Source organism: Leucoraja erinacea, chromosome 10, assembly GCF_028641065.1.
Source record: "Leucoraja erinacea ecotype New England chromosome 10, Leri_hhj_1, whole genome shotgun sequence".
NCBI classification, from domain to species: Eukaryota; Metazoa; Chordata; class Chondrichthyes; order Rajiformes; family Rajidae; genus Leucoraja; species Leucoraja erinaceus.
Window position 1 is genome coordinate 12,675,273 of NC_073386.1, and position 26,671 is coordinate 12,701,943.

At 42.3% G+C, this 26,671-nt stretch overlaps 1 protein-coding gene across 4 annotated transcripts in view; it reads left to right on the forward strand.

Moving 5' to 3' along the window:
- palmdb (palmdelphin b) overlaps positions 1-26,671 on the forward strand; it is a 76,965-nt gene that overhangs the window by 34,969 nt on the left and 15,325 nt on the right. For 3 of the 4 annotated variants that reach the window (XM_055641488.1, XM_055641487.1, XM_055641489.1), the window contains exons 2-4: positions 5,866-5,911; positions 19,447-19,527; positions 20,632-20,762. In XM_055641488.1, coding sequence (XP_055497463.1) covers positions 5,867-5,911; positions 19,447-19,527; positions 20,632-20,762 — 257 coding nt within the window. In that variant the 5' untranslated portion in view covers position 5,866. Of the gene's footprint in view, positions 1-1,530; positions 2,939-5,865; positions 5,912-19,446; positions 19,528-20,631; positions 20,763-26,671 lie in introns of those variants that run through there. The other variant, XM_055641490.1, reaches the window with a different exon arrangement.

A 26,671-nucleotide genomic window follows, 5' to 3' on the forward strand; every position in this document is an offset into this window, starting at 1 on the left:
TTCTGCCACAAACACCATCCATGGCAGGAGCCCTGGTGGTAAAGTTTATCAGAAAGACGTTTGTCCCTAATCAATGTTTTACAGTGGAAACATGATGTATATTCTGCTCATTTGCCAACTCCTTCAACACCATTCGAATCGTCGTATGTTTTTATGAGAACAAGCTCTCTTATTTTAACAGCTTTATCCACCTGCCATCTATTGACATGTAGCTCATACGGTTTTAAATCTAAAAGCATTTTAACAACCGACCCCCAACAGAATGTGAATTAAAATGCGGGCAGGAAACCTGCCACTTGATTTCAGACCTCCTGGAAATATTTCACAAGCAGCTGAGATGTTCAAATAACTTGGAAATATGTATTTATATAAAAAAGAAAACCTGAATCGATGATCAAGATGAGAGAGTTTTGCAATCTGAATATCCATTGTTTTCAATTGCTGATTGTAATCTAATTAATCTTTTGGCAAAGAGTCATACTGCATGGAAATGTGCCCTTTGGCACAGCTTCGATGTCCCTCGGACTATCCTTGACCAGTCTTTGCTGGCTTTACCTTGCACTAAAAGTTATTCCCTTATCATGTATCTATACACTGTAAATGGATTGATTGGAGCCATGCATTGTCTCTCTGCTGACTGGTTAGCATGCAACAAAAGCTTTTCAATGTACCTCGGTACATGTGACAATAAACTAAACTGAAACTAAACTGAAATTGCCCATGGCGACCAAGATTCCCCCATCTACGCTACTTCCACCTTCCTGTGTTTGTCCCATATCCCTCTGAACCCTTCAATTTCATGTGTTTATACTTCTCCTAAAGTCTTTTAAATGTGGTTATTGTACCTGCCTCGACTACCTCCACTGGCAAAATGTGTAGGAAGGAACTGCAGATGCTGGTTTACACCAATGATAGACATAAAATGATGGGGTAACTCAGTGTGTCAAGGCAGCATCTCTGGAGTAAAGGAATACATGATGTTTCGGGTCGAGACTCTTCTTCAGACTGAGAGTAAGGGGAGAGAGAAACTAGAGGTATGAAAACGTGCAGAAAAAATCAGATCCTGCACTGATGACTCAAGAAAAGTAAGTAAGTACTTAAGTAAGTAAGTTTATTGGCCAAGTATTCACATACAAGGAATTTGCCTTGGTGCTCCGCCCACAAGTAACAACATGACATACAGTGACAGTTACAAATGACTCAGAAAACACTAAACATTAATAATAATAAAACATTAATGATAAAACACCATGGATCAAGCAAATGAACCAACAAAATACCAGATCAAAGGGAGACTGCCGATTTTTGGCTGTTGAGTAGAGCTACTACTCGTGGATAAAAACAGTTTTTATGTCTGGCTGTGGCAGTTTTGACAGTCCGGAGTCGCCTTCCAGAGGGAAGTGATTCAAAGAGTTTGTGGCCTGGGTGAGAGGGGTCAGAGATGATCTTGCCCACTCGCCTCCTGGAGGGCAAGGTGGAGCTCACAATGGCCCATTGTTGGCTGTGGAAGAGGTGATAATGAAAGGATACAAACAGTGAAACTAGTAAGATGACTAGGGTGAGGGAGGGACAGAGAGAGAGGGAATTCCTTTTCTCCAGAGATTCTGCCTGACCCGCTGAGTTACAATGCAAGGAATGCAAGGGTTACTTGAAACTCAAGGTCAATATTCAAACCGCTGGGTTGTAAGCTGCCCAAGCGAAATATGAGGTGTTGTTCCTCCAATTCACGGATAGCTTACAACCTGAACATCTCGACTCGAAACGTCACCTATTCCTTTTCTCCAAAGATGCAGCCTGACCCATTAATTTACTCCAGCATTTAGTGTCTACCTCCTCTGGCAGCTCATTCCACATACCCACCTATGTGACAAGGTTACCCCTCAGGTTCCTATTAATTCTTTCCGCTCTCACCCTTAAATGATTAACCATGACGCCTATTATACTGCTCTATGGCAAAGCAATGTACAAACGTAATGACGAGCTGATCAATATATATCATGACGTGGAATGGGGTGCAGGATGTAGTAGATCATTGAGATACAATTAAAGTTTGCAGTTACCATGGTGGTGGTGGAATTTCAATTCCTTTAATAAAATAAATATAATTATGATTATAAATGCTATTGCTAGTGCAGCACAGTTGCACAGCTGCTAGAGCTGCTGCCTCAACCACAGAGACCCTGGATCGATCCTGATCTTCGGTGTTATCTGGTGCATTGGTGGCAGCTTCCACAGAAAATTGCACTTCATATATTGCCCTGGATGATGGCGAGAGTGGCAGAAGAGTGAAGCACGGCACTGTTTAGTTTGGTTTAGTTCAGACATACAACGCAGAAACAAGCCCTTCGAGTCCACACCGAGTCCACACCGACCAGCGATCCCCGCACATTAACATTATCCCCTGCACATTAACACACTAGGGGCAATTTTCACTAACACCAAGATCTCGGAGAAAACCCACGCGGTCACAGGGAGACGGTACAGACAGCACCCGCAGTCGGGATCAAACCCGGGTCCCCGGCGCTTGAAGTGCTGTAAGCCAGCAACTCTACCGTTGCGCCACTGTGACCGCCCTTTCTTTGTTGTTCACATTGATAAATTTCAATGCCATTGCTCGAGTCCTCCAGACTGGTCCTAATCTGAACATGATGCAAACTACAAGGGAATGCGAGCAGGAATTGCTGACATTTCTGGCCCTGCCACAGATCTGGATTCTGTGAATCACTCTACGGGGAACCGCATGCTTTCTGATTGAAATAACAGCAATACATCATTGTCCCTGGTAACTTCCTGCTAGCAACGTCGGGAGGGAATGGAGGGTAGGAAACAAAAACAAAAGAAGAAAGATTGTGAAGGAGAATGAAAGAAAGAGAGAGCGTGGAAAAGGAAAAAAAAAATAGAGAAATAGTCCTCCCACACTCCAATGACGTGCGGATTTGTAAGTAAATTGGCTTCTGTTAATTGTAAATTGTCCCTAGTGTGCGTAGGATAGTGCTAGCGTGCGGAGTGTTTGCTTGTCAGCGCGGACTCGGTGGGCTGAAGGGTCTGTTTCCGCACTGCATCTCCCAATTCTAAAGAGGGTAAAATATACAATGGTAAATAAGACTTGGACTTGCATAATACAAAACAAAATACAAAAAAATGTACCTTGGTACACGTGATAATAAATCAAACATTGAACCATTGACGTAGCATTAACATCCCTTTTAAAACATCACATAATACTCTGAAACCGATGAGATATTTTTGATGTGGAGTGTGGAAAATACATCACCAATTTGAACACAAAACATTCCTACAGACCCTAATGTAAACACAAGGAACTGCTAATGCCGGTTTATAAAAAGAGTTACCAAGTGCTGGAGTAACTCAGCAGGACAGGAAGCACCTCTGGAGAACATGAATAATCGAGATTTTGGGTCAGGACTTTTTCTCCACACCCTCATCCTGCGGCCCAATTATAAAGGGGTTTTACCAGCATCAGAGACCATCATCGTGCAAGTTGGGCCAAAGGGCCTGTTTCCAGGCTGTGTGGCTCTCTGTCTATAACCCGCTGGAGTTGGCATTACTGGGAGAAGAGAGGAGCAAATTGAACAGAGGAAAACACCAAATAGAGTTTAAGCTGGGCCTTGCTACTGAGAATATAACTGACATCTGTAAAGTCATCCACAATGCCAAAAAGTGGAAAAGTGGAACTGAAAACCAAGTCTAGAAATCCGTTGTGGGTGCAGGCATCTCGTTATTGACCAAAAGTTCCAAGCCATTTCCTTTTTATATTTTTAGACTTTTGAGGTACAGCGTAGAAATAGGCCCTTTCGACCAGTGATCACCCTGTACACTAGTTCCATCCTGCACACAATAGCAAAAATCTACAATTTTTACTGAAGACAATTAATGTACAAACCTGTATGCCTTTGGAGTGTGGGAGGAAACTGGAGCACCCAGAAAAAACCCAGGCATTCACAGAGAGAACGTACAAACTCCATACAGACAGCACCCATAGTCAGAATTGGACCAGGGTCTCTGCCGCTGAAAGGCAGCAACTCTGCCGCTGCGCCACTGTGCTGCCCCTACTCGTGAAAAGCTTTGACTCCGACAAGCTAAATCAAGAGAAATGGCTGTCTAACTGTCCATCTAGCTCATCATCCCTGAGGGTGACTGTTAACAACAGCGCACATTTGTTGAAGATTCTTGCTGCACAAGATGAAAGTGCATGGGAGTCGGGTGTAATATATTAGCTTGCATTGGGGAACTGTGCTCATTGAATGAGAGGTGATCTTATTGTTAGAATTTAGGAGATTGAGGGGGGATCTTATAGAAACTTACAAAATTCTTAAGGGGTTGGACAGGCTAGATGCAGGAAGATTGTTCCCGATGTTGGGGAAGTCCAGAACAAGGGGCCACAGTTTAAGGATAAGGGGGAAATCTTTTAGGACCGAGATGAGAAAAACATTTTTCACACAGAGAGTGGTGAATCTTTGGAATTCTCTGCCACAGAAGGTAGTTGAGGCCAGTTCATTGGCTATATTTAAGAGGGAGTTAGATGTGGCCCTTGTGGCTAAAGGGATCAGGGGGTATGGATAGAAGGCAGGTACAGGATACTGAGTTGGATGATCAGCCATGATCATATTGAATGGCGGTGCAGGCTCGAAGGGCTGAATGGCCTACTCATGCACCTATTTTCTATGTTTCTATGTTTTTATTGAGACATATAAAATTCTGTGGGGGTTGCCAGAGTGGATACTGAGAGGGTGTCTCTCCTTGTGAATTCATCTGGACCTAGGCACTTGATTTCAGAGTAAGGAGTCACCCATTTAAGGTGGGGGTGAGGAGTGATTTAAACTCCCAGAGGGCTGAGTATCTTTGAGAGCATGGATGCTGTGTTTTTAAAATACAAAAGAGCAAAGGGGTGAGAAGGAAAGGAGTGCTGAGGCCAAGATGGGATTGACCATGATGCCATTGAATGGTGGAGCAGGCTTGATTGACCTGATTGATCGGCTTAATCCTGCTCCTGTTTCACATCTTTTCATGTTCTTAAAAATACCTTTAAAGTGTCAGCTTAGGGCAGAGCCTTGCAAACCCCCTCTTACAATAGTAGAAGACGGTTGATTCACTGCCTGTTCCAAACAAAACGCTACTGGCATCTAAAATAGACATAAAATGCTGGTATAACTCAGCAGGTCAGGCAGCATCTCTGGAGAAAGGGAACAGGTGAAATTTTGGGGTGCTCACACACTCCAAACACATACAGGTTTGTAGGTTAATTGGCTTTGGTAAAAATTGTAAATTGTCCCTAGTATGTAGGATAGAGTTCGTGTGCAGTGACTGCTAGTCGGCGCAGACTAGGTGGGCCAAAGGGCCTGTTTCCATACTGTATCTCTAAACTAAACTAAACTTTTTCGCGCCCTCTCCAAAGCCTTCACATCTTTTTTCTCTCCGAGGATCTAGAATATGTCTTATTTAATCAATAATATGAGTTGTACATGTTAATTGCATAAAACTCCTCTGTAAGATGTCTGGGTTTCTGGTTATATTAACAACATATGCAGTCTTAGTTTTAAGATGCAGTCTTGACACTTTAATGCTGGATGTTAGGAAGCTGTCTCACCTCCTGAAACAATCGAACAAAAGGATTTCTGGGCCAAGGGGAACATATGGCCTGTCACTCAAAATAGACAGCCCAGCCAGCACCCTTCATCACATGTGCCAGTCTGAGTCAGGCCAGCACCATCATCTGCTGGGAGACGTCCTGACAAGCCAGAAATACTCTCCCGCCCGGCTGCACCAGACGCCGGCACTCGCATCTCCCTCCCCTGCTCATGTTCTTCAGCATTCTACTTTAGCTCTTTCTGTTTTGATTCTCAGGATGGAAGAGACGCATCTACTGAAAGAAAGACTGCAAGCCATCACCGTAAGTCCTCTAAATTTGCCTTCCTTGTAACCCAAGCTGCGTATTGTTTGTCAGTGTATGTATGTCTGTGAAGGACACTATCAGGTCAAAGGCTTCAAGGACCTTCAACTTCAGTAAAGTATTTCCTTGCTGTGTAGGAAGGAACTGCAGATGCTGGTTTAAACCGAAGTTAGACACATAAAGCTGGAGTAACTTGGCAGGTCAGACAGCATCTCTGGAGAAAAAGGAATAGGTGACGTTTCGGGTCAAGACTTTTCTTCTTCTGAAGAAGTGCCTCGATCCAAAACATCACCTATTCCTTTTCTCCAGAGATGCTGTCTGACCCACTGAGCTACTCCAGCTTTTAGTGTCTAAATTAAGTATTTCCTTGCTGGCAGGAGTCAGTTAGTTAAAGACTAACTTCTTCATATCAAAATATTCCCCAAATTTGCTTTGTCCCTGAATGGTAGCTGAATTATATATTTTCGCTGTCTGTTTTAATAGCCATTGAAGTTGAAAGTGAGGAATAGAAATCTGCATGTCATGCCCTTGCAATTGATTTTTCAAGTATCTGTTTTGGTATGAGGTCAGAGTCTGCACAGAAGACTACTATAGCAGCGTGATTGAGGGCAAGGTGATACGCTCTAGGTGAGAATGGAGCTTGATGCCACCTCACCCTAATTATAACCTCTCTTTCCATAGCATAATGCCACTGTTGTAATAATAACTAAGGTATAGAATATACTTATTGTGACTTTTCAATAGACATTACAATATTAGAAAGACAAATGTTCTACACAGCTGACTGGTCAGCTAATGAAAATATACTTATGAGTTTGGATCTTATTTTAATGATCTAAAAAGTTATAATATTTGAGAGCATGACTGCTATGTGTTAATAGTGGTTAAATTATTTGCTGTAAGTACTTGTTATTGGAAATGATCATTCCTGAGTTTCTACTGAATAATATATTAATGGCAGCCTGCGATTTGGTCTTAAGATAAAAACCAAAATTAACAATTGGTAAATCATAACTATATTCAGTCCCTAAGCCAGGGAAAAATACACTACAGAATTTGTACAGGTGCTGAATGACAGAACATCCTTAGTAAATGTGGAAATAACCTATTTTTGCTGTTTTATAACAATATTCCCTTAAAGAATTATAGGAAGTTTCATCTAGATTACTGATTTAGATGTTCCAGATCTGATCTGGGGGAGACAGCAGGAACAGGGTACTGATTTTGGATGATCAGCCATGATCATATTAAATGGCGGTGCTGGCTCGATGGGCCGATTGGCCTAGTACTGCACCTATTTTCTATGTTTCCATGATCTAGATTTTGATGCTATTTAAAACCTGTTTTAATGTCATATAATTATGTTTTACAAACCTAAACTCGCAAGGACAACTTTGTAGCAGATTTCGCTGGTTCAACGACAAATCATTTACTACATAACACAGAGAGTACAAATCCTCTGTTTCCAACGGACTGTGTCCCAACTTTTTGTAACAATGAATAGAAAAGAGATCCCATATTAAAAGATTGGAGATAGCTAATCCTGTTCTTTCGCTTTATAAAGGAGATGGAACAAGTCCCGGTAATTGTATACCAACTGGCATTACATCAGCTGATTGAAATTTTACTAAAGGATGTAATCAAATGAAATACATTAACCAAAGACATATCAAAGGGTTGCTAACGCAATATTCAAAAGGGAAGATCACATTCAATCAAGCTCATTGGAATCTTTGAAAGGGCAAAAGTAGTTTACGCAGCTTATACACGGTAGAGTTACTGCTTTACAGTGCCAGACACCCGGGTTCGATCCTGACTACGGGTGCTGTCTGTATGGAGTTTTACGCTCTCCCCGTGACATGTGTGGATTTTCCCCGAGATCTTCGGTTTCCTCCCACACTCCAAAGACGTACAGGTTGTAGGTTAATTAACCTGGCATGAATGTAAAAAATTGGCCCTAGTGTGTGTAGGATAGTGTTATGTGCAGAGATCGCTGATCAGCGCAGACTCGATGGGCCAAAGGGCCTGCTTCCGCATTGTATTTCTAAACTAAACTAAACGAAACAATCATAATGAAGTAGCTGTGTTTTATTTGGATTTTGGAAGGGCTTTTGTGAATTAAAAAGTCAGTAGATTCAGGACTGGGTTCGGAACATGTGGAGTCAATGAACAGATGACAATTTGTCAACTACAAAAAAGACACCAGAAAATAAAACGTTTGGACAACTACGCATAATTGCAAAAGGTAGAAAATATGTTTTGTTGGAAATGTGTTGGGACTGCAGTCATTCAAGATTTGTGAATGATTCGGATTCAAGAATCAACAGGTACAAGTTAAAATATCCTCAGGAGCCCAAAGGTTTTGTTTAATTTAGAGATACAGCGTGGAAACAGGCTCTTCAGCCCCTCGAGTCCGCGCCGACCAACGAACACCCACACGCTAGTTCTAACTTATCCCAGTTTCGCTACACGCGAGGGGCAATTTTACAGAAGCCAATTCGCCTACAAACCTGCACGCTTTTGGAATGTGGGAGGAAACCGGTGAAAACCCAAGTGGACTGGTCACAGGGTGAACATGCAAAATCCGTAAGGCAGCAATTCTACCACTGCGCCACTCTCTATAAAACCAGGATAATTCTTTTTTATTTGTTTATGTGCTCATTTTTTTTTAAATCTTGACATCACTAGCAAGGCCAGAGTCCATATATTGTCCATCATTTACTGCTCCAGGAAAGGCCAAGGGACTTGCTGCACGGCATAGAGGCAATAAAACGCAGTTGAAATTACGCCCACAATGTTGTTGGGGTGGGCTTTCAGAAATTAGATCCTAATGACAAAGGGATAATGGTCATGATGGTGTATAACTTGGAGGGGACCCTTGCAAGTGGTGATGCTCCTATGTTCTCCTGACCTTCTTGGTGGTAGAGATTACAAGTATGAATGGCACTGTTGGAAGAGCCTGGGCAAAAGACTACAATGATGCAGGACTTTGTTTAGTTTTAGTTTAGTTCAGAGATACAGCGCGGAATCAGGCCCTTGGGCCCACTGAACCCACACCGACCTGCGATAACCCCGCACATTAACACAAGCCTACACACACTAGGGACAATTTACACTTACACCAAGTATACAAATCCAAGCCAATTAGCCAATTAACCTGCAAACCTGTACGTTTTTGGAGTGTGGGAGGAAACCGAAGATCTCGGGGCGAACCCACGCAGGTCAGGGGGAGAACTTACAAACTCCGTACAGACAGCACCCGCAGTCGGGATCAAACCTGGGTCTCTAGTGCTGCAAGCGCTGCAAGGCAGCAACTCTACCGCTGCGCCACTTTGGTTACGCTGCATTTGGAATATTGGGTACATCTCTGGTCGTCCCATTGCAGGAAAGATGTGGAAGCTTTGGAGAGGGTGCAGAGGAGGTTTGCCATAATGCTGCCTGGATTAAGGAGGTTCAAGAGGGGTTGGGAGAAGTTGGATAGACCTGAATTGTTTTCTCTTGAATGTCGGAGGTTGAGGGGAGACTTGATAGAAGTATATAAAATTATGGGAGGCATAGAACCTTTTTCCCAGGGTCCAACACTAGAGGGCATAGCTATAAGGTGAGAGGAAAGTTCAATGGAGATATGCGGGGGAACCTTTTTACACAGAGGATGTTGGAGGCCTGGACATTGCCTGGGGTGGTGATAGAGGCGGATACGCTAGTGGTGTTTAAGAGGTTTTTGGAAAGCTGCAAGGAGATGCAGGGAATGGTGGAATATGGATCATGTGGAGACAGAAGCGAGTTCAGCTAGGCATCATGTTTGGCACAAACATTGTGGACTGAAGGGCCTGTCCTTGTGCTGTCCCATGATCTATGTGGGCAGTGAAGAAAATGAATGCTGAGGGTTTTATAGACTTTTTTTTTTGCCTCAGTGTGGGCTGCTTTGTGCCAGATAGTGTCAAGCATCTTGCACAATGCGGGAGAAACATTCATCGAGATATGTGGAGATTATTCCATCACACTGTTGACTGGGATTAGCACACTGTCATCAGGAAGGCTGGCTCCATCCTGAGAGCGGAGTTGGATTTACTGGAGATGGTCTTGGAGGGGAGGATGCTCCTCAAACTGCAGAACATCTTGGGGAATACAGCTCACCCCCTCCATGACACATTGGTCAACCTGAGGAGCACCTTCGGCCACAGACTGGTTCCACCAAGGTGCAGCACAGAACGCCACAGGAGATCATTTTTTCCTGTGGCTATGAAGCAGTACAACCTCTTCCCCTTCTGTCATGCGGTAGACTGAATCCACGCAGACTAGCGATCTCCGTGAACTAGTGCTATCCTACACACTAGGAACAATTTACAATCTTTACCAGACCCAAATTAACATTCCAACATGTACGTTTTTGGAATGTAGGGGGAGACTGAAGCAGACGATGAAAACTCAAGGGATCATGGGGATAACATACAAACTCTGTACAGACAGCATCCACAGTCAGGATCAAACAGAGGTCTCTGGCACTGTAAGACAGCAACTCTACCGTTGCGTCACCGTGCCTGCCGCCCAATTATGTATACGTAGTTTCCCACATATCAGTCCATGTCTGAATGTTGGCTCGGTCAGATGAATGAGGAATGGCATGGGCAGTGAATATGGGGAATGGGCGAGATCAAACACAGTCTGGCCCATTGTAAAAATCTTTCAGTTGCCATGATCCATCCCACATTGGTAACATATGTGTTATTTCACAACACTAGTGCTTGATATTTTATTTATAAAGTAGTATAATGTTACCAACCCACCTGTTAAAGGGAAAATGATTTCCACCTAACCGTCCAACTGCAACAGATAATTTAGACAAGAATAATTCTATGCGAATGCTATTCTACAGCCATCAATCCCAAAGTGCCCTTGAATGGTTCACTGATACCTCACGCTGCCTTGCCACGGCCAGCAGCATAACCAAGGATGTGTCACACCCTGGCCATTCCCTCTTCTCCCCTCTCCTATCAGGCAAAAGGTATAGAAGTGTGAAAACGCACACCTCCAGATTCAGGGACAGTTTCTTTCCAAATGAATCATCCTACCATAACTAGAGAGCAGTGCTGAACTACTATCTACCTCACTGGTGACCCTCGGACTATCTTTGATCAGAATTTGCTGGCTTTACCTTGCACTAAACGCTATTCCCTTATCTTGTATATATATATTGTAAATGGCTCTATTGTAATCATGTATTGTCTTTCCACTGACTGGTTGGCACCAACAAAAGCTTTTCACTGTGCCTTAGTGCACGTGACAATAAACTAAACTGAAATTGCCCATGGCAATTGGACAAACTATTGCTTCTCCCTCATTGGTTCTTTTCCCTGCCATTTGTGAGTTAAGTTGCCTCACCTTTGCTTCATAGAGTCTGAAGAAATTAGTCAGCATCCAGTAGGTACTGTAGAGAAGATCCTTGGCCACCATTTGAGGGTGGGTATAGTGTACATCCACCCAATTAATAGCCTGTGTATCACATGGTGAGTAAATGGTCTGAAGGTTCGCAATTCATCTTGGACCTGGTTTACAAATAACATTAGACAGGCAATTAGTCACTAATGTGGATATGAAAATTATGGTAACTAAATTATGTTGAAAATAAATCTTCCACTTGTGATTATGCTAAGTGCGTGAGCGCAAGTTATTGAACACTGCCCAATCCATCACGGGTTCTGCCCTCCCCATCATCAAAGGGATTTACAGGACACGCTGCCTCAAAAAGGCAGCCAGCACCATCAGAGACCCACACCACCCTGGCCACACACTCTAGTGAGTGCGATTGAGTGGCGCCGCAGACTTGATGGGCCAAATGGCCTAATTCTGCTCCTATCAATTACGCCCTTATGACACACATTTCACCCCTGCTCTCTGTAAACTTGTAAATGGTGTTAGAGCAGCATACGGCCAAACAGTCGTGCCTGTATAGGAAGTGTAGTGGCTGAGAACGCATCCTTGTAGGACACTGGTATTGAGAATTATTATGGAGGATGTTTCGCCCACTTATCCTCACTGATTGAGGCCTATGGCTCCGTAAATCAAGGATCCAGTTCAGAGTGTAATACTATTCATAGTGTAATCCTAAGTCTTTGGAAGTGAGTTTGGTTGGGGTCATTGTGTTAAAAGCAGAGTTGTTGTCAATATATACAGTAGGAGTCTGATGTGGGTGTTATCCAGATGCTCCAGTGATGAGTGTAGGGCCTTGGACCTATTGTGATGAAAGAAAAACTGTAATGGGTTAAGGCTGTCTGGGAGGCTGGAATTAGTTGGAATTAGCGAGCCTCTCCAAGCATTAAATGGAATACGATGCACAAAGAGTAGATGCGATGGATGGCATATCAGAATAACATGAAAGTCACCCGTTTGACTCATGTATTAAAATATTGGCAGATTACTTAAGGACCTCCTGGTACCATGGAACGGTGTTCATTGAGGAATGACATATTCGAGAAAGAAACCAATGTGAAAGAGTTTTATTCAAACCAGTAACCATGTGCTTTATAGGTTAATGATTTAAAGAAAGCTCCAGCTTGACTCTCAATCGAGAAAGAACATAGCCGGGTTATACTAGTTAATGGATGGTGAAAGAATAGTAAATACACTCATAGGACAGCACGGTGGTGCATTGGTGGAGTTGCCGATGTTCAGATCCAGAGACCCGGGTTCGATCCTGGCTTTGGGTGCTCTCTGAATGGAGTTTGTACGTTCTCCCCGTGAGCGCGTGGGTTATCTCGTTGTCGTAAAATACTGAAAAATATTGTGGACAAATGTGATCCCTATACTCGGATGACCTGAAATAACTTTAATCCTTAAATGTATCTATAACTTCTACTTATTTGCATTTCTCTCCAACTGACTCTGAATACAACTAACTCCAGTATTCGCTTGAAGGGGCTTGTCATCACCTGCACAGCCCCTTGCAAGCTGCCCTCCACCTTTACATATGGTTCACTCTTTCACTCTGAACGATTTTGAGTATAACTTACTCTTGTGAACGCTAGGAAGAAAATGTTGTCATATGTGCAAGGAATAGGTCTCACCCATAGCTTCCTGCAGAGATTTCCCTGAACCCTGCTTGCTTCATATGTAATATCTGGGTGTGCTTGTACATCAGTCACTGAAAGTAAGTATACAGGTACTGCAGGGAGTGAAGAAAGCTTCTGGCTTTCATTGCTAGAGGATTTGAGTTGTGAAATAGAGCATGCTGGCCTTCATTGCTAGAGGATTTGAGTTTAGGAGCAAGGAGGTCCTACTGCAGTTGTACAGGGCCCTGGTGCGACCGCACCTGGAGTATTGTGTGCAATTTTGGTCTCCTAATTTGAGAAAGGACATTATTACTATTGAGGGAGTGCAGCGCGTAATTTCACCAGGTTAATTCCAAGGATAACTGATGTATGATGAAAGAATGGGTTGACTGGGCTTGTACTCACTGGAAATTAGAAGGATGAGAAGGGATCTTACAGAAACATATAAAATTCTTAAAGGATTGGACAGGTTAGATGCAGGAAAAATATTCCAGATGTTGGGGGAGTCCAGAACCAGGGGTCACAGTTTAAGAATAAGGGGTAGGCCATTGAGGACTGAGATGTGGACAAACTTTTTCTCCCAGAGAAGGCAGTGGCCGCCAATTCACTGATGTTTTCAAGAGTTAGATTTAGCTCTGAGGGCTAAAGGAATCACGGGGTATGGGGAAAAAGCAGGATTGGGGTACTGATTTTAGATGATCAGCCATGATCATATTGAATGGCGTTGCTGGATTAAAGGGCTGGATGGCCTACTCCTGCACCTATTTTTCTATGTTTCTATATAGAAATCACAACTTAACAGTTTGTTTGACGCAAGCTCCTCCCAGCACTGACTTTACCATCTCCGTTTGTTTGTTGTAAATCCATGAAATAGTGTCATAGAGGCATACAGCATGGAAATAGGCCCTTCAGCCCAACTTGTCCACGCTAACCAACGTGCCCAATCTATAATAGTCCCACCTGCCTGCATTTGGCCCATATCACTATAAACCTATCCTATCCATGTACTTGTTCTCATGGTGTTTAAACATTTTGATAGTAGCTGCCTCAACTACCTCCTCTGGTAGCCAGTTCCATGTACCAACCACCCTTCATGTAAAACATTGTCCCTCAGGTTCCTATTACCTGTACATCTTACCCCCACTGACCAAAACCCTATGTTTGAAATGATTAATGTAGAAATGCCACCTGCTTGATGTTCAACAGAAATGTTGTGGAGAAGTCGGAGTTTATTGGTATTCTCAAAAGTTGGTGAATGTGTCTTACTCTTGTGACAATTCTGGTGTTTACCACTTGCAAACAATCCAGGGAATGGAGCTGGAGCGGCTGGGATTATCTTTGCTACTTATATGTTGATTGTGCATTTTGCTGACATGTTCACAGTGGGGTTTCAAAGAACACCACAGCTGGCTATATCCAATCCAATGCTTCCTCAGTACTTCCCCCTCAGCTCACAGCCTCTTTCGCAAGTTCATCGTATAGCTTCAGTTGCACATAACACGTTTAGGATGAAAGTTTGGTCCATTTGTAGACCATATTAGTTTATTGAAGTTTACTGCTGCATATACCAGAGATCTGACTATGGAGCTCAGAGCCAATCTAGGCCAGATAGCTATTATTCTGGCTTTGAAGAGATCCGAAACAGATATTTTGGTAACAGAAAAAGACCATTTGATCTAATAATCCATAAATTTTACATGGGTCGGTGCTTCCTATCTTCATTCTTACAATAGCCCTCAACTTCCTTTTCAAAAATGTTCTCTTGCACGCACGCACGCACGCACGCACATACATACAGGGGTATATATATAGAAAATACACATAGAAAATGCTGGAGTAACTCAGAGGGACAGGCAGCATGACTGGAGAGGAGGAGTTTTGGGTCAAGACCCTTCTTCGTCTGAAGAAGGATCTCGACCTGAAATATCACCCATTCCTTCTCTCCAGAGATGCTGCCTGTCCCACTGAGTTAATCCATCATTTTGTGTCTACCTTCGGTTTAAACCAGCACCTGCAGTTCCTTCCTGTACTCAGATGCCGGTTTAAACCAATGATGGACTCAAAATGCTGGAGTAACTCAGCGGGTCTCTGCTTTTACATCACGACACTGTACTGTCTTGATATATATACTGTATATATATAGATATATATATATCCAAGACAGTACGTGTTGTGATGGAAGGCTGCCATGCATATGACCTGCCAGGTCTCTGGACTTGAAGTCATTCTTTTCATATCTCTTAGTCTGCTTTAAAATGACGCAAAACTAAAATGGCCCCCAGCTCCTGAATCAAATAGATCAAACAACACCCATGATGATATCTACAAAAGTATCAAAGGCAATCAAGATGGTTCTATTGATTAACAAAGTAACCCAGATGGAAAGAAAATCAGTTGTATGGGTCAAATCAAAACAAGTTTAACGTCAACTTTGAATATAGCTCACGATAGATGATGCACCAAACAAAAAGTGAAACATTACACTAACCCAGTAAGTTTAATCTTTATGCTAGAAAATAGACAATTGACAATAGACAATAGATGCAGGAATAGGCCACTCGACCCTTCGAGCCAGCACCGCAATTCAATGTAATCATGGCTGATCATCCCCAATCAGTACCCCGTTCCTGCCGGTGTGCTGGGGTGGCACGGTGGCGCAGCGGTAGAGTTGCTGCCATACAGCGCCAGAGACCCAGGTTCGATCCTGCCTACGGATGCTGTCTCTATGGAGTTTGTACATTCTTCCTGTGACCGCGTGGATTTTCATCGGGTTCTCCGGGTGCCGCCCACACCCCAAAGATGTACAGGTTTGTAGGTTAATTGGCTTTTGGAAATTGTAAATTGTCCATAGTATGTTGGATAGTGCTAGTGTATGGGGCTGCGCTGGCCAGTGCTGTCCCGGTGGGCCAAAGGGCCTGTTTCTGCAATGTATCTCTGAAGTAAAAGTATAAAATGTTGGATTTATAAGTAGAGTGATACTAAAGAAATGTACAGTGAAAATGTACGGAACTGAATATTCAAGGGATATTCAAGGGTATACCGCCTAACAAAAGACAGACAGGTGGGCAGAGGGGGTGGGGTAGTTCTGTTGGTGAGGAATGAAATACAGTCCCTTGCAAGGTGACATTGAAACAGGAGATGTGGGGTCAGTATGGATAGAACTAAGGAATTGTAAGGGTAAAAATACCCTAATGGGACTTATCTACAGGCCCCCAAACAGTAGTCTGGACATAGGGTGCAAGTTGCATCAAAGTTGGCATGTAGCAAAGGTAATGATATGATATGATATGATATGCCATTTATTGTCACTATACATGTACAGTGAAACTGAAAGCTGCTCGTACTCAGTGCATACATACAATTTTACACAAAAAAACAAGAAACAGAAAAACAAAACAGAAGGGAGGGGGGGGGGGGGGGGAATAGGTGCACAAATTCTACGGCGCTACATACATATATACATATATACAGATGGAAGTCCGTGTTGGGCGGTGTAGTCAGTGCATGTGTGGATTTGAATTTATGGTAGATATAATTCTCGGGAAGCAGCTATTCCTGAGTCTGTTTGTCCTGGATTTGATGCACCTATAGCGCCTTCCAGAGGGCAGCAGGTCGAACAGTCCAAACGCAGGATGGGAGCTGTCTTTGGTGATCTTCTTTGCCCTGCTAAGGCAGCGGGAGGTGTAGATGTCCATCAGGGAGGGGAGAGGGCAACCAATGATCCTCTGCGCTGTCCTGGTTACCCTCTGAAGCCTCTCCCTGTCTGCCTTGGTGCAGCTGCCATACCATGCTGTAATGCAGTATGTCAGCAGGCTCTCGATGGACGAGCGGTAGAAGGTCAGCAGCAGGTTAGAGTCCAGGTTGTGCTTCCTGAGGACCCTCAGGAAGTGCAGCCGCTGCTGAGCCTTCTTGATGTCGTGTTGTCCGTCCAGGAGATATCAGCAGCAATATGGATGCCGAGAAACCGGAAGGTGTTGACCCTCTCCACACACTCGCCGTTAATGTGTAGGGGGACTAAGTCGATGCTGTGGTTGTTATGGGAGATTTCAACATGCAGGTAGACTGGGAGAATCAGGTTGGTTCTGAACTCCAAGAAAGGGACTTTGTAAAGTGCCTTTGTGATGGATTCTTAGAGCAGCTTGTATTGGAGTCTACCAGGGAGAAGGCAATTCTGGATTTAGTGTTATGTAATGAACCAGATTTGATAAAGGACCTCAAAGTTAATGAGCCATTAGGAGGTAGTGACCATAATATGGTCAGGTTTAATCTACAATTGAAGAGGGAGAAGGGTAGATCGGAGGTGTCAGTGTTACAGTTGAACAACAATGGCAGGTATTTCTAGGAATAATACAGAAGGTGCAGGGTCAGTTCATTCCTAGGAGGAAGAAAGATTCCAAGGGGAGTAAGGGGGCGACTGTGGCTGACAAGGGACGTCAGGGACAGTATAAAAATAAAAGAGAAGAAGTACAACGTAGCAAAGATGAGCATGAAGCAAGAGGATTGGGTAATGTTTAAAGAGCAACAGAAGATAACTAAAAAGACAATACGGGGAGAAAAGATGAGGTACGAAGGTAAGCTAGCCAAAAATATAAAGGAGGATAGTAAAAGCTTCTTTAGGTATGTGAAGAGGAAAAAAATAGTTAAGACCAAAGTTGGACCCTTAAAGACCGAAAAAGGTGAATTTATTATGGGGAACAAGTTGAACAGGTATTTTGTTCAACAGGCAGATGAGTTGAACAGGTATTTTCAATCCATCTTCACTAAGGAGAACACAAACAATCTTCCTGATGTAGTAGTGGCCAGAGGATCTGGGGTGACGGAGGAACTGAAGGAAATCCACATTAGGGAGGAAATGGTGTTGGGTAGATTGATGGGACTGAAGGCTGATAAATCCCCAGGGCCTGATGGTCTGCATCCCAGGGTACTTAAGGAAGTGGCTCTAGAAATCGTGGATGCATTGGTGATTATTTTCCAATGTTCTATAGATTCGGGATCAGTTCCTATGGATTGGAGGGTAGCTAAAGTCATCCCACTTTTTAAGAAAGGCAGGAGAGAGAAAACAGGGAATTATAGACCAGTTAGCCTGACATCGGTGGTGGGGAAGATGCTGGAGTTAATTATAAAAGATGAAATAGCCGCACATTTGGATAGCAGTAACAGGATCGGTCCGAGTCAGCATGGATTTACGAAGGGGAAATCATGCTAGATTAATCTTCTGGAATTTTTTGAGGATGTAACTAAGAAAATGGACAAGGGAGAGCCAGTGGATGTAGTGTACCTGGACTTTCAGAGAGCATTTGATAAGGTCCCACATAGGAGATTAGTGGGCAAAATTAGGGTACATGGTATTGGAGGTAGTGCTGACATGGATAGAGAAGTGGTTGGCAGACAGAAACAAAGAGTAGGGAAACAAAGAGTAGGGATGATCGGGTCCCTTTCAGAATGGCAGAAGTGTGAGGAGGATGCTATGAGAATGCAGGGTGACTTGGACAGGTTGGGGGATTGGGCAGATGCATGGCAGATTAAGTTTAAGGTGGATAAATGTGAGGTTCTCCACTTTGGTATTAAAAAGAGGACTGCAGATTACTATCTAAATGCCGTCAAGTTGGGAAAAGGGGAAGTACAATGGGATCTGGGGGTCCTTGTTCATCAGTCTATGAAAGTAAGCATGCAGGTACAGCAGGCAGTGAAGAAAACAAATGGCATGTTGGCCTTTATAACAAGAGGAGTTGAGTATAGGAGCAAAGAGGTCCTTCTGCAGTTGTACAGAGCCCTAGTGAGACCACACCTGGAGTATTGTGTGCAGTTTTGGTCCCCTAATTTGAGGAAGGACATTCTTGCTATTGAGGGAGTGCAGCGTAGGTTTACAAAGTTAATTTCCCGGGATAGTGAGCCTGTCATGTGCTGAGAGAATGGAACGACTGGGCTTGTACACTCTGGAGTTTAGAAGGATGAGAGTGAATATCATTCAAACATATAAGATTGTTAAGGGTTTGGACACGCTAGAGGAGGGAAACATCTTCCCGATGTTGGGGGAGTCCAGAACCAGGGGCCACAGTTTAAGAATAAGGAGTAAGCCATTTAGAACGGAGACGATGAAACACTTTTTCTCACAGAGAGTTGTGAGTCTGTGGAATTCTCTGCCTCAGAGGGCGGTGGAGGCCAGTTCTCTGGATACTTTCAAGAGAGAGCTGGATAGGGCTCTTAAAGATAGCGAAGTCAGGGGATATGGGGAGAAGGAAGGAACGGGGTACTGATTGTGGATGATCAGCCATGGCGTTGAATATCATTGAATGGCGGAGCTGGCTCGAAGGGCCGAATGACCTACTCTTGCACCTATTGTCTATTGTCTATAATGAGATTTATGGTAGATTGCATAATGCTATGTTATACAGTACGGAATGACGTCGATCTTTAATATATTTCATTCGGAAAATAGTTGAGACACCTGGACAAAAACCTTACGTTTCAATTCTGATTTTGCAGGAAAAAAGGAAAATCCAAGAGAAGATCACGGGACAACGGTTTGAAGTGGAAGAGGAGAAGCTGAAGCTAAAGCACTTAAAGGTGCAGCAATTAACAAATGCTCTACATTGTCAATGAAAGAAAGGATGAATATCGGAGCAAATCGTGCAGTGAAACATAGAACATAGAACATAAAACCATACAGCTTAGGAACAGGCCCAATAGCACATGATATTTGCTTCTTCCTCTCTGTTATCAGACTTCTAAACAGTCCTTCATAACCTAGGGTACTGTCCGATTTACCTCTACCCCAATGCGGTCATTGGACTTCGTCCATGGAACCGATGCACTGAGAACGATATTCTGCACTCGGTATCTTCCCCTTTGCTCTAGGTATTATACTTGAATTTCATGTGATTGGATTTATGTACAGTATTATCTGATCCTATAATTTTTAAAGCGGAGGTAGATAGATTCTTGATAAGCAATGGAGTAGAAACATAGAAACATAGAAAATAGGTGCAGGAATAGGCCATTCGACCCTTCGAACCTGCACCGCCATTCAATATGATCATGGCTGATCATCCAACTCAGTATCCTGTACCTGCCTTCTCTCCATACCCCTTGATCCCTTTAGCCACAAGGGCCACATCTAACTCTGTCTTAAATATAGCCAATGAACTGGGCTCAACTACATTCTGTGGCAGAGGATTCCAGAGATTCACCATTCTCTGTGTAAAAAATGTTTTTCTCATCTCAGTCTTAAAAGATTTCCCCCTTATCCTTAAACTGTGATCCCTTGTTTTGGACTTCCCCAACATCGGGAACAATCTTCTTGCATCTAGCTTGTCCAACCTCTTCAGAATTTTGTAAGTTTCTATGACCCCCCCCTCAATCTTCCAAAATCTAGCGAGTACAAGCCGAATGGTACAAGTATATGTTGGAATGTTGAATGGTAATCAAGGGTATGTTGGAATGCAGAGTTTGCAATCCGGAGAGTCATGATCTGATTAAATGACCATGTAGGCTTGAAGAAGTAATTTGTCCACCCCTGCTCCGAGCTGCTTTCATATTCTAGACCAGCAGCCATTAACATTGACCCTGACCTCCGAATGAGGCCAAACATTTTTCATTTGTAAATACTTGCCGAATGATAAACAAAATGATAAAAAAAAATAATTTCTAACATTGCTCTGTTCTGAACAGTCAAAAGCTTTGAGAGAAAGATGGCTTCTGGAAGGAGTGGCCAACTTAACTCCTCAAGAACAAGAGGCGATAAGAACACAGCACCAGGAAGACCAGCTTCAATCCAAGCAAATGGAACAAACAATTCTCAGGTAAACCACTGGTGTATGAGTACAGTGTAGGAAAGAACTGCAGGTGCTGGTTTAAATCAAAGGTAGGCACAAAATGCCGGAGTAACTCAGAGGGCCAGGCAGCATCTCTGGAGAGAAGGAATGAGTGACGTTTCGGGTCTCGACCCGAAACGTCACCCATTCCATCTCTCCAGAGATGCTGCCTGGCCCGCTGAGTTACTCCAGCATTTGGTGTATGAGTACAGTTGGTAAAACCATGACTGGAACAAAAATCCCACCAGTATAGCTCCATAGAAGCTGAGAATACTAAATAGAAGTGATAATAATGTTAATCTTGATCCACTGTGTAGGAAAAAAAGATGCAATTCACTGTATCTGTAGTACATGTGATAGTAAAAAGAAACATTGAACCATCGAGGGGTCAAGCAGATAGATCCCTGACTTGATTTAATGCTCAATTTTACTCATATATGAGACGTTACATTGGATGAGTGTAAAATCATCTTCATGTCCACCCTACCAATTTGGTGACATTTAACTCAATGTGTATAAAGGATTCATTGGATAATTGTGATTCAAAGGATTCACCAAGTTATATTGATGTTTGAGTTTCCTTTTATACATTCCTTTTATACATTTAATACATTTGATGTATTCAAGAGAGAGTTAGACCTGCTGTAGCTCTGAGGGCTAACGGAATCAGGGATATGGGGAGAAAGCAGGAATGGAACGGACTACTGATTTTTGGATGATCAGCCATGATCATATTGAATGGCGGCGTTGGCTCGAAAGACCGAATGGCCTACTCCTGCACCTATTTTCTATGATTGTACAATAACCTGATGGAAAGCATGCTGGCTCTAGGAGCTAAAAGCTACCTCTTCCATTAGGCACACTCCAACTATTCCCTATTAATAAGGTCATAAGTGATATGAGCAGAATGAGGCCATTTGGCCCATCAAGTCTACTCCACCATTCAATCATGGCTGATCTATCACTCCCTCCTAATCCCATTCTCCTGCCTTCTCCCCATAACCCCTGACACCCATACTAATCAATTATATCATGCCCTCTGCTATACTTGCCTAATCTTCATGGGGAAATTCTCTTCAGTGACCCAGAATAGTTTGAATTATCTAAGTTTCAATCTAGCTTATAATATAAATTAATATTTTGGTATGAAAACATACTGGAAAAAAATGATAAAAAATTACATTTACTGGTTAATATAATCCTTGTGCTAGAAAACGTATGGTTTCCAAGTAAAGAGTGACATTAAACAAATTAACAGTGAAATGTAGTAATAATGAGTATGTATGGCTACATCACCCCAGCCCTGTTCTTCGCATGCTGAAGGAAATCTAACCCTCTCCTTGGCTGGAGGCTTACAATGCTTCTTGTTGCTTCAGTTCTCTGAATATGTTTAGGGAGCCAGGGGATTATTCAAGTACGACTGCTGCAGCAAATTGTTTAAATTCCTTTGCAGCTCAGTTACAGAAGGCTGAATATTACTGGAGGTTGCTGTTACAATTAGATTAAGTCACACATGGTGCTATCAATATTGAAAGACATGTTGGCCCCCTACACCATCTAAGCTGTGCTGGAACTCTGTGAATTGAAAAACAAATCAGTTTCTTTGAGAATTGAAGCTTTTCATTTGAGAACTAAGGCATAGGTTTTTTTTTATTTTCCAAGGAAAAAATTACACAAATTTGTTCAGAGAGCAAATTTGAAGGTTAGAGTGTGCAGGAAGGAACTGCTGATGCTGGTTTACACGGAAGATAGCCACAAAATGCTGAAGTTAACTCAGTGGGTCAGGCAGCATCTCTGGAAAGTAGAATCTAAAGAAGGGTCTCGACCCAAAACATCACATATTCCTTTTCTCCAGAAATGCTGCCTAACCCACTGAGTTGCTCCAGCATTTTGTGACTATCTTGAAAGTTGAGGAATTTTTTTCAACCATAGACCGCGTTGTGTCCATTGTATGATATATAATAAGAGGGTGTTTCAACCTCCCGGCTTTCCATTAATAGTTCTTCATTCCCATTCTTCCGTGATGTTTTAAAGAATAGGCAGGACTGAGATTAAAATAATTAATATGGAAAAATATGTAAAACTGTATTCCTATATTTAAATTTTGACAAGTATATTGGGATGTACAGGTAGTCATAGAGTCATACAGCAAGGAAATAGGCCCTTTAGCCCAACTTGCCCATGCAGACCACAATGCCCCACCTATGCTAGTCCCACCGACCCATGTTTGGCCCATATCCCTCTAAACCTTTCTTATCCATTTAACTGTCCGAATGTCTTTTAAATGTTGTTATAATTTTAATAATTTCACAAAAAATATAAAACACTAGTGTCAGTCAAATATCCTTCATGAAAACTTGTTTGGAAAACTAGTTTGGAACAGACATTGTCCACTCATTGCCAGTCCAAGATTAGTTAGTTTAATACTTAATTAGTTTAGGACACAGCTGGCATCCTGGTGCCTTCGCAATAACCTGGAGCTCAATGCTCTTAAGACAGTGGAATTGATTGTAGACTTTGTATACCCCTCCCCTCACCCCACTCACCATCAACATCACAGTCACATCTGTGGAGTATTTTAAGTTCCTTGAAACCATCATCTCCAGGGACCTTAAATGGGGGCCACCATCGACTCCACAGCCAAAATCAAAGATTATAGAGTATAGAGTAAATGTATTGTATTTTCTAAGCTTCAGCAAAGAAATAAGGTCTGCACTGTGATCCAACTCTTAATAAATGACATTAGCATTAAATCATCTTGTCCTGCGCAGGGGACTCTGAGTAAGATGGCCAAAAATCACAGCCATAAGTGGTAGCGTTTTTTCTAAAATCAGTTAGCAGTGCAAACAGGAAGTGGTCAATCTGAGACTTTTAATTATATTGATATAACAGAGATCCTGATTAAAATAATAGAGGTGCAATTGTTAACCTGTCAGTTAAATGATATTGGGGTTGGAAGGGGTTGGTCTGTGAAGTATCTCCACATTGCCCACGGTCCCTTTTCCCCGCACCTCCTAATGTCCCCCTCCTTACCTCTTCATCCTCGGGCTCCTGACTACCATCTTCCCCATGAGTCAGCCCTTAATCTGCAATATCCCATGAGTAGAGAGGAAAGACCTTTGCTTTGAATATGTAAAATAGAAAACGATGTACATCTTATGCATTAGTACCAAGTACATGAATACTATGGTGTGTAATGCCAATGTAATTTATTAAGAGTTGGATCACTGTGCACTGCACATTTAACCTGCCTTTCCCAGCAGAAAGAATTTCTAGCCCATTACACAAAGATGAGCACTGAAAAATATTCCTGCCACTGCATGGCACTAGTGCACTTTGTAAGTACCACAAAGCAGTCAACCACAAACGTTTTGCTCTCGGGAGTTGGAATCCACCATTTTCTGCATTTAAATTAAATCACGATCCTTTGTTAATTAACAACTTTAAATGTAGTGATCACTTCATAAAGGATTATGCTGCGTTGAGGCTATCTTCATCCCATGTTTTGAATTCTATTTTGATGAATGAGGTGTGCCTATAATGCTATAAAGCATTTTAAAGTCATACAAAATATAAAGTTTTATCAACTGATACATTAGTGGGGTTATTTTAAAATATTTTGTGAATTTTTTAAATATTTTGTGAAATTGTTGACTGCTTATAGGATCATTCAGTGTGGAAACAGGCCCTTCAGTCCAACTTGCCCTGAATATAGATGGAGGCCATTTGGCCTATTAAATCAATGCTAGCTCTCAGAGTAATCCCGTCAATTCCATTCCATGCTTATTTCTCTTCTCTTCTTCTCTCTCTCTCTCTCTCTCTCTCTCTCTCTCTCTCTCTCTCTCTCTCTCTCTATCTCTCTCTCTCTCTCTCTCTCTCTCTCTCTCTCTCTCTCTCTCTCTCTCTCTCTCTCTCTCTCTCTCTCTCTCTCTCTCTCTCTCTCTCTCTCTCTCTCTCTCTCTCTCTCTCTCTCTCTCTCTCTCTCTCTCCTCTCTTAGGTATTCATCAATCTCCCTCAGTCTCCCACAGCACATCTACTTTAGGAACAATTTGTGGTTATCAATTAACCAATATATCAACATTTTCCATGACATGCGGTGCTAATATAATTTAGTGGAGCAGAACCATTAGTAATGTTAAGAAGAGTACTGAGAGATAATTCACACAAGCACTTCAGGTTAAATTGAGTTTGGACTTTCAAAGTTCATCCACAGTGAAATATGCATTCTTTAAGATATATTGAAATGTTTCAAATTTGCTACCGGTGGTGTACATAAGGAACACATGTTGAGAGTGGTGACTTGCCTCAATCTACATCCATGTTACTGAAATTGGAACAAAAGCAATTCAAGGTTTACTTTTCACAGTAAAATGTATTCCAAAATAATACATTTGCATTTTTTTCCGGAAGCAGCAAATGTTAGATATCTTCCCACAAAGTTTGTAATCTTCTTGACCCAAACCACCCAAGAAAGTTTTCTTAATTGTTCGAAGTGTGCAGCTTGTCTGTCTGTACAAACATGGATCCTGACCCCAAGTGTTGTCTGTTCATTCCTTCCACGGATGCTGCCGGACCCACTGAATTCCTCCTGCATTTTGTGTTTTGTTTGTTTGTACAGTTGATTGACTGAGTTCTGTTAAATGTCATTACCATCCTGCATTAAAGATTCAGCACCCTCTAAACAGGCAAGCACCCTTCTAGATTACGATTAACATTTCCCTCGATATGGTTGCAACCTCAAGGGAGTGGTTGAGGTCGCTGGAAAGGACATTTGCTGAAAGCAGAATTTCCTAATTGATTAAATATTCCAGCTGGCCCATGCCATTTGACGAAATAACTGTTCAAAAATCAATTCTTCAGAGTTATTTCTGGCTCATCTCGTTTGAAAGCAACATCTTTTTTTCAGTGACCAGAGGCAAACAGCAGATAATAAAACTGAAATTGTTTCAATGTAGGCAGCATCAGTAAAGAGAGAAAAACATTGCAGCATCCGATAAACATTCCAAGCTGGTTATTTTGCAATCAGAAGTGAATTGAAATCACTCTTTTCAATCTTCACCTGTGAGGGATACTTATTGATTTTAAAATTTAATTTAGAGAAAATAGAAGAGTTCACAGAGCAATTGGGGGTAAGCCACTGCCACTAAATTTCACAGAAAATAATCAGAGCCAGGCCATCATGGTACAGCAGATAGAAGAGGTGACATTTATCCTTTGAGACAGTGAGACTAAAACTATAATGGGTTACCCAATATGGCTCCCTTGTCCTTTAACCTCGTGGCTCCTAAGTTGGGGTGGCCTGTTTGCAGTTTAGAGAACATGAAATGGATGGTCGGGGTATTTATATGAACGGACTATTAACAACGACAAATTAGCCAATGAGTTGCAGTTGAGGCAATGAATATAATTCACTTCAAATTACCAATTTTTTAAGGAAACATATAAAGAGGGAAGGAAATCTGTGATACAGTGGTAGAGTTGCTGCCTTACAGTGCCAGAGACCCGGGTTCGATCCTGACCTCTGGTGCTGTTTGTATGGAGTTTGTATGTTTCCCTGTGACCATGTGGGTTTTCTCTGGGTGCTCTGGTTTCTTCCCACATCCCAAAGATGTGCAGGTTTGTAGGTTAATCGGCTTCTGCAAATTGTCCCTAGCGTGTAGGATAGAACTAATGTACGGGGGTTTGTTGGTCGGCACAGACTCGGTGGGTCGAAGGGCCTGTTTCCACTTTATTTCTAAACTACATTAAAGTAAAAATCTTAACAAAACATGATATATGAGCAAAAAGCTTTTCCAAAAGTTGGCAGTGAGATTTTTATGATTGCGTAGATTGTAATTTTGTGATTGTGTAAGATTTCTGGCAATGCACAAATGACATAACTGTACCTGTATTGTAT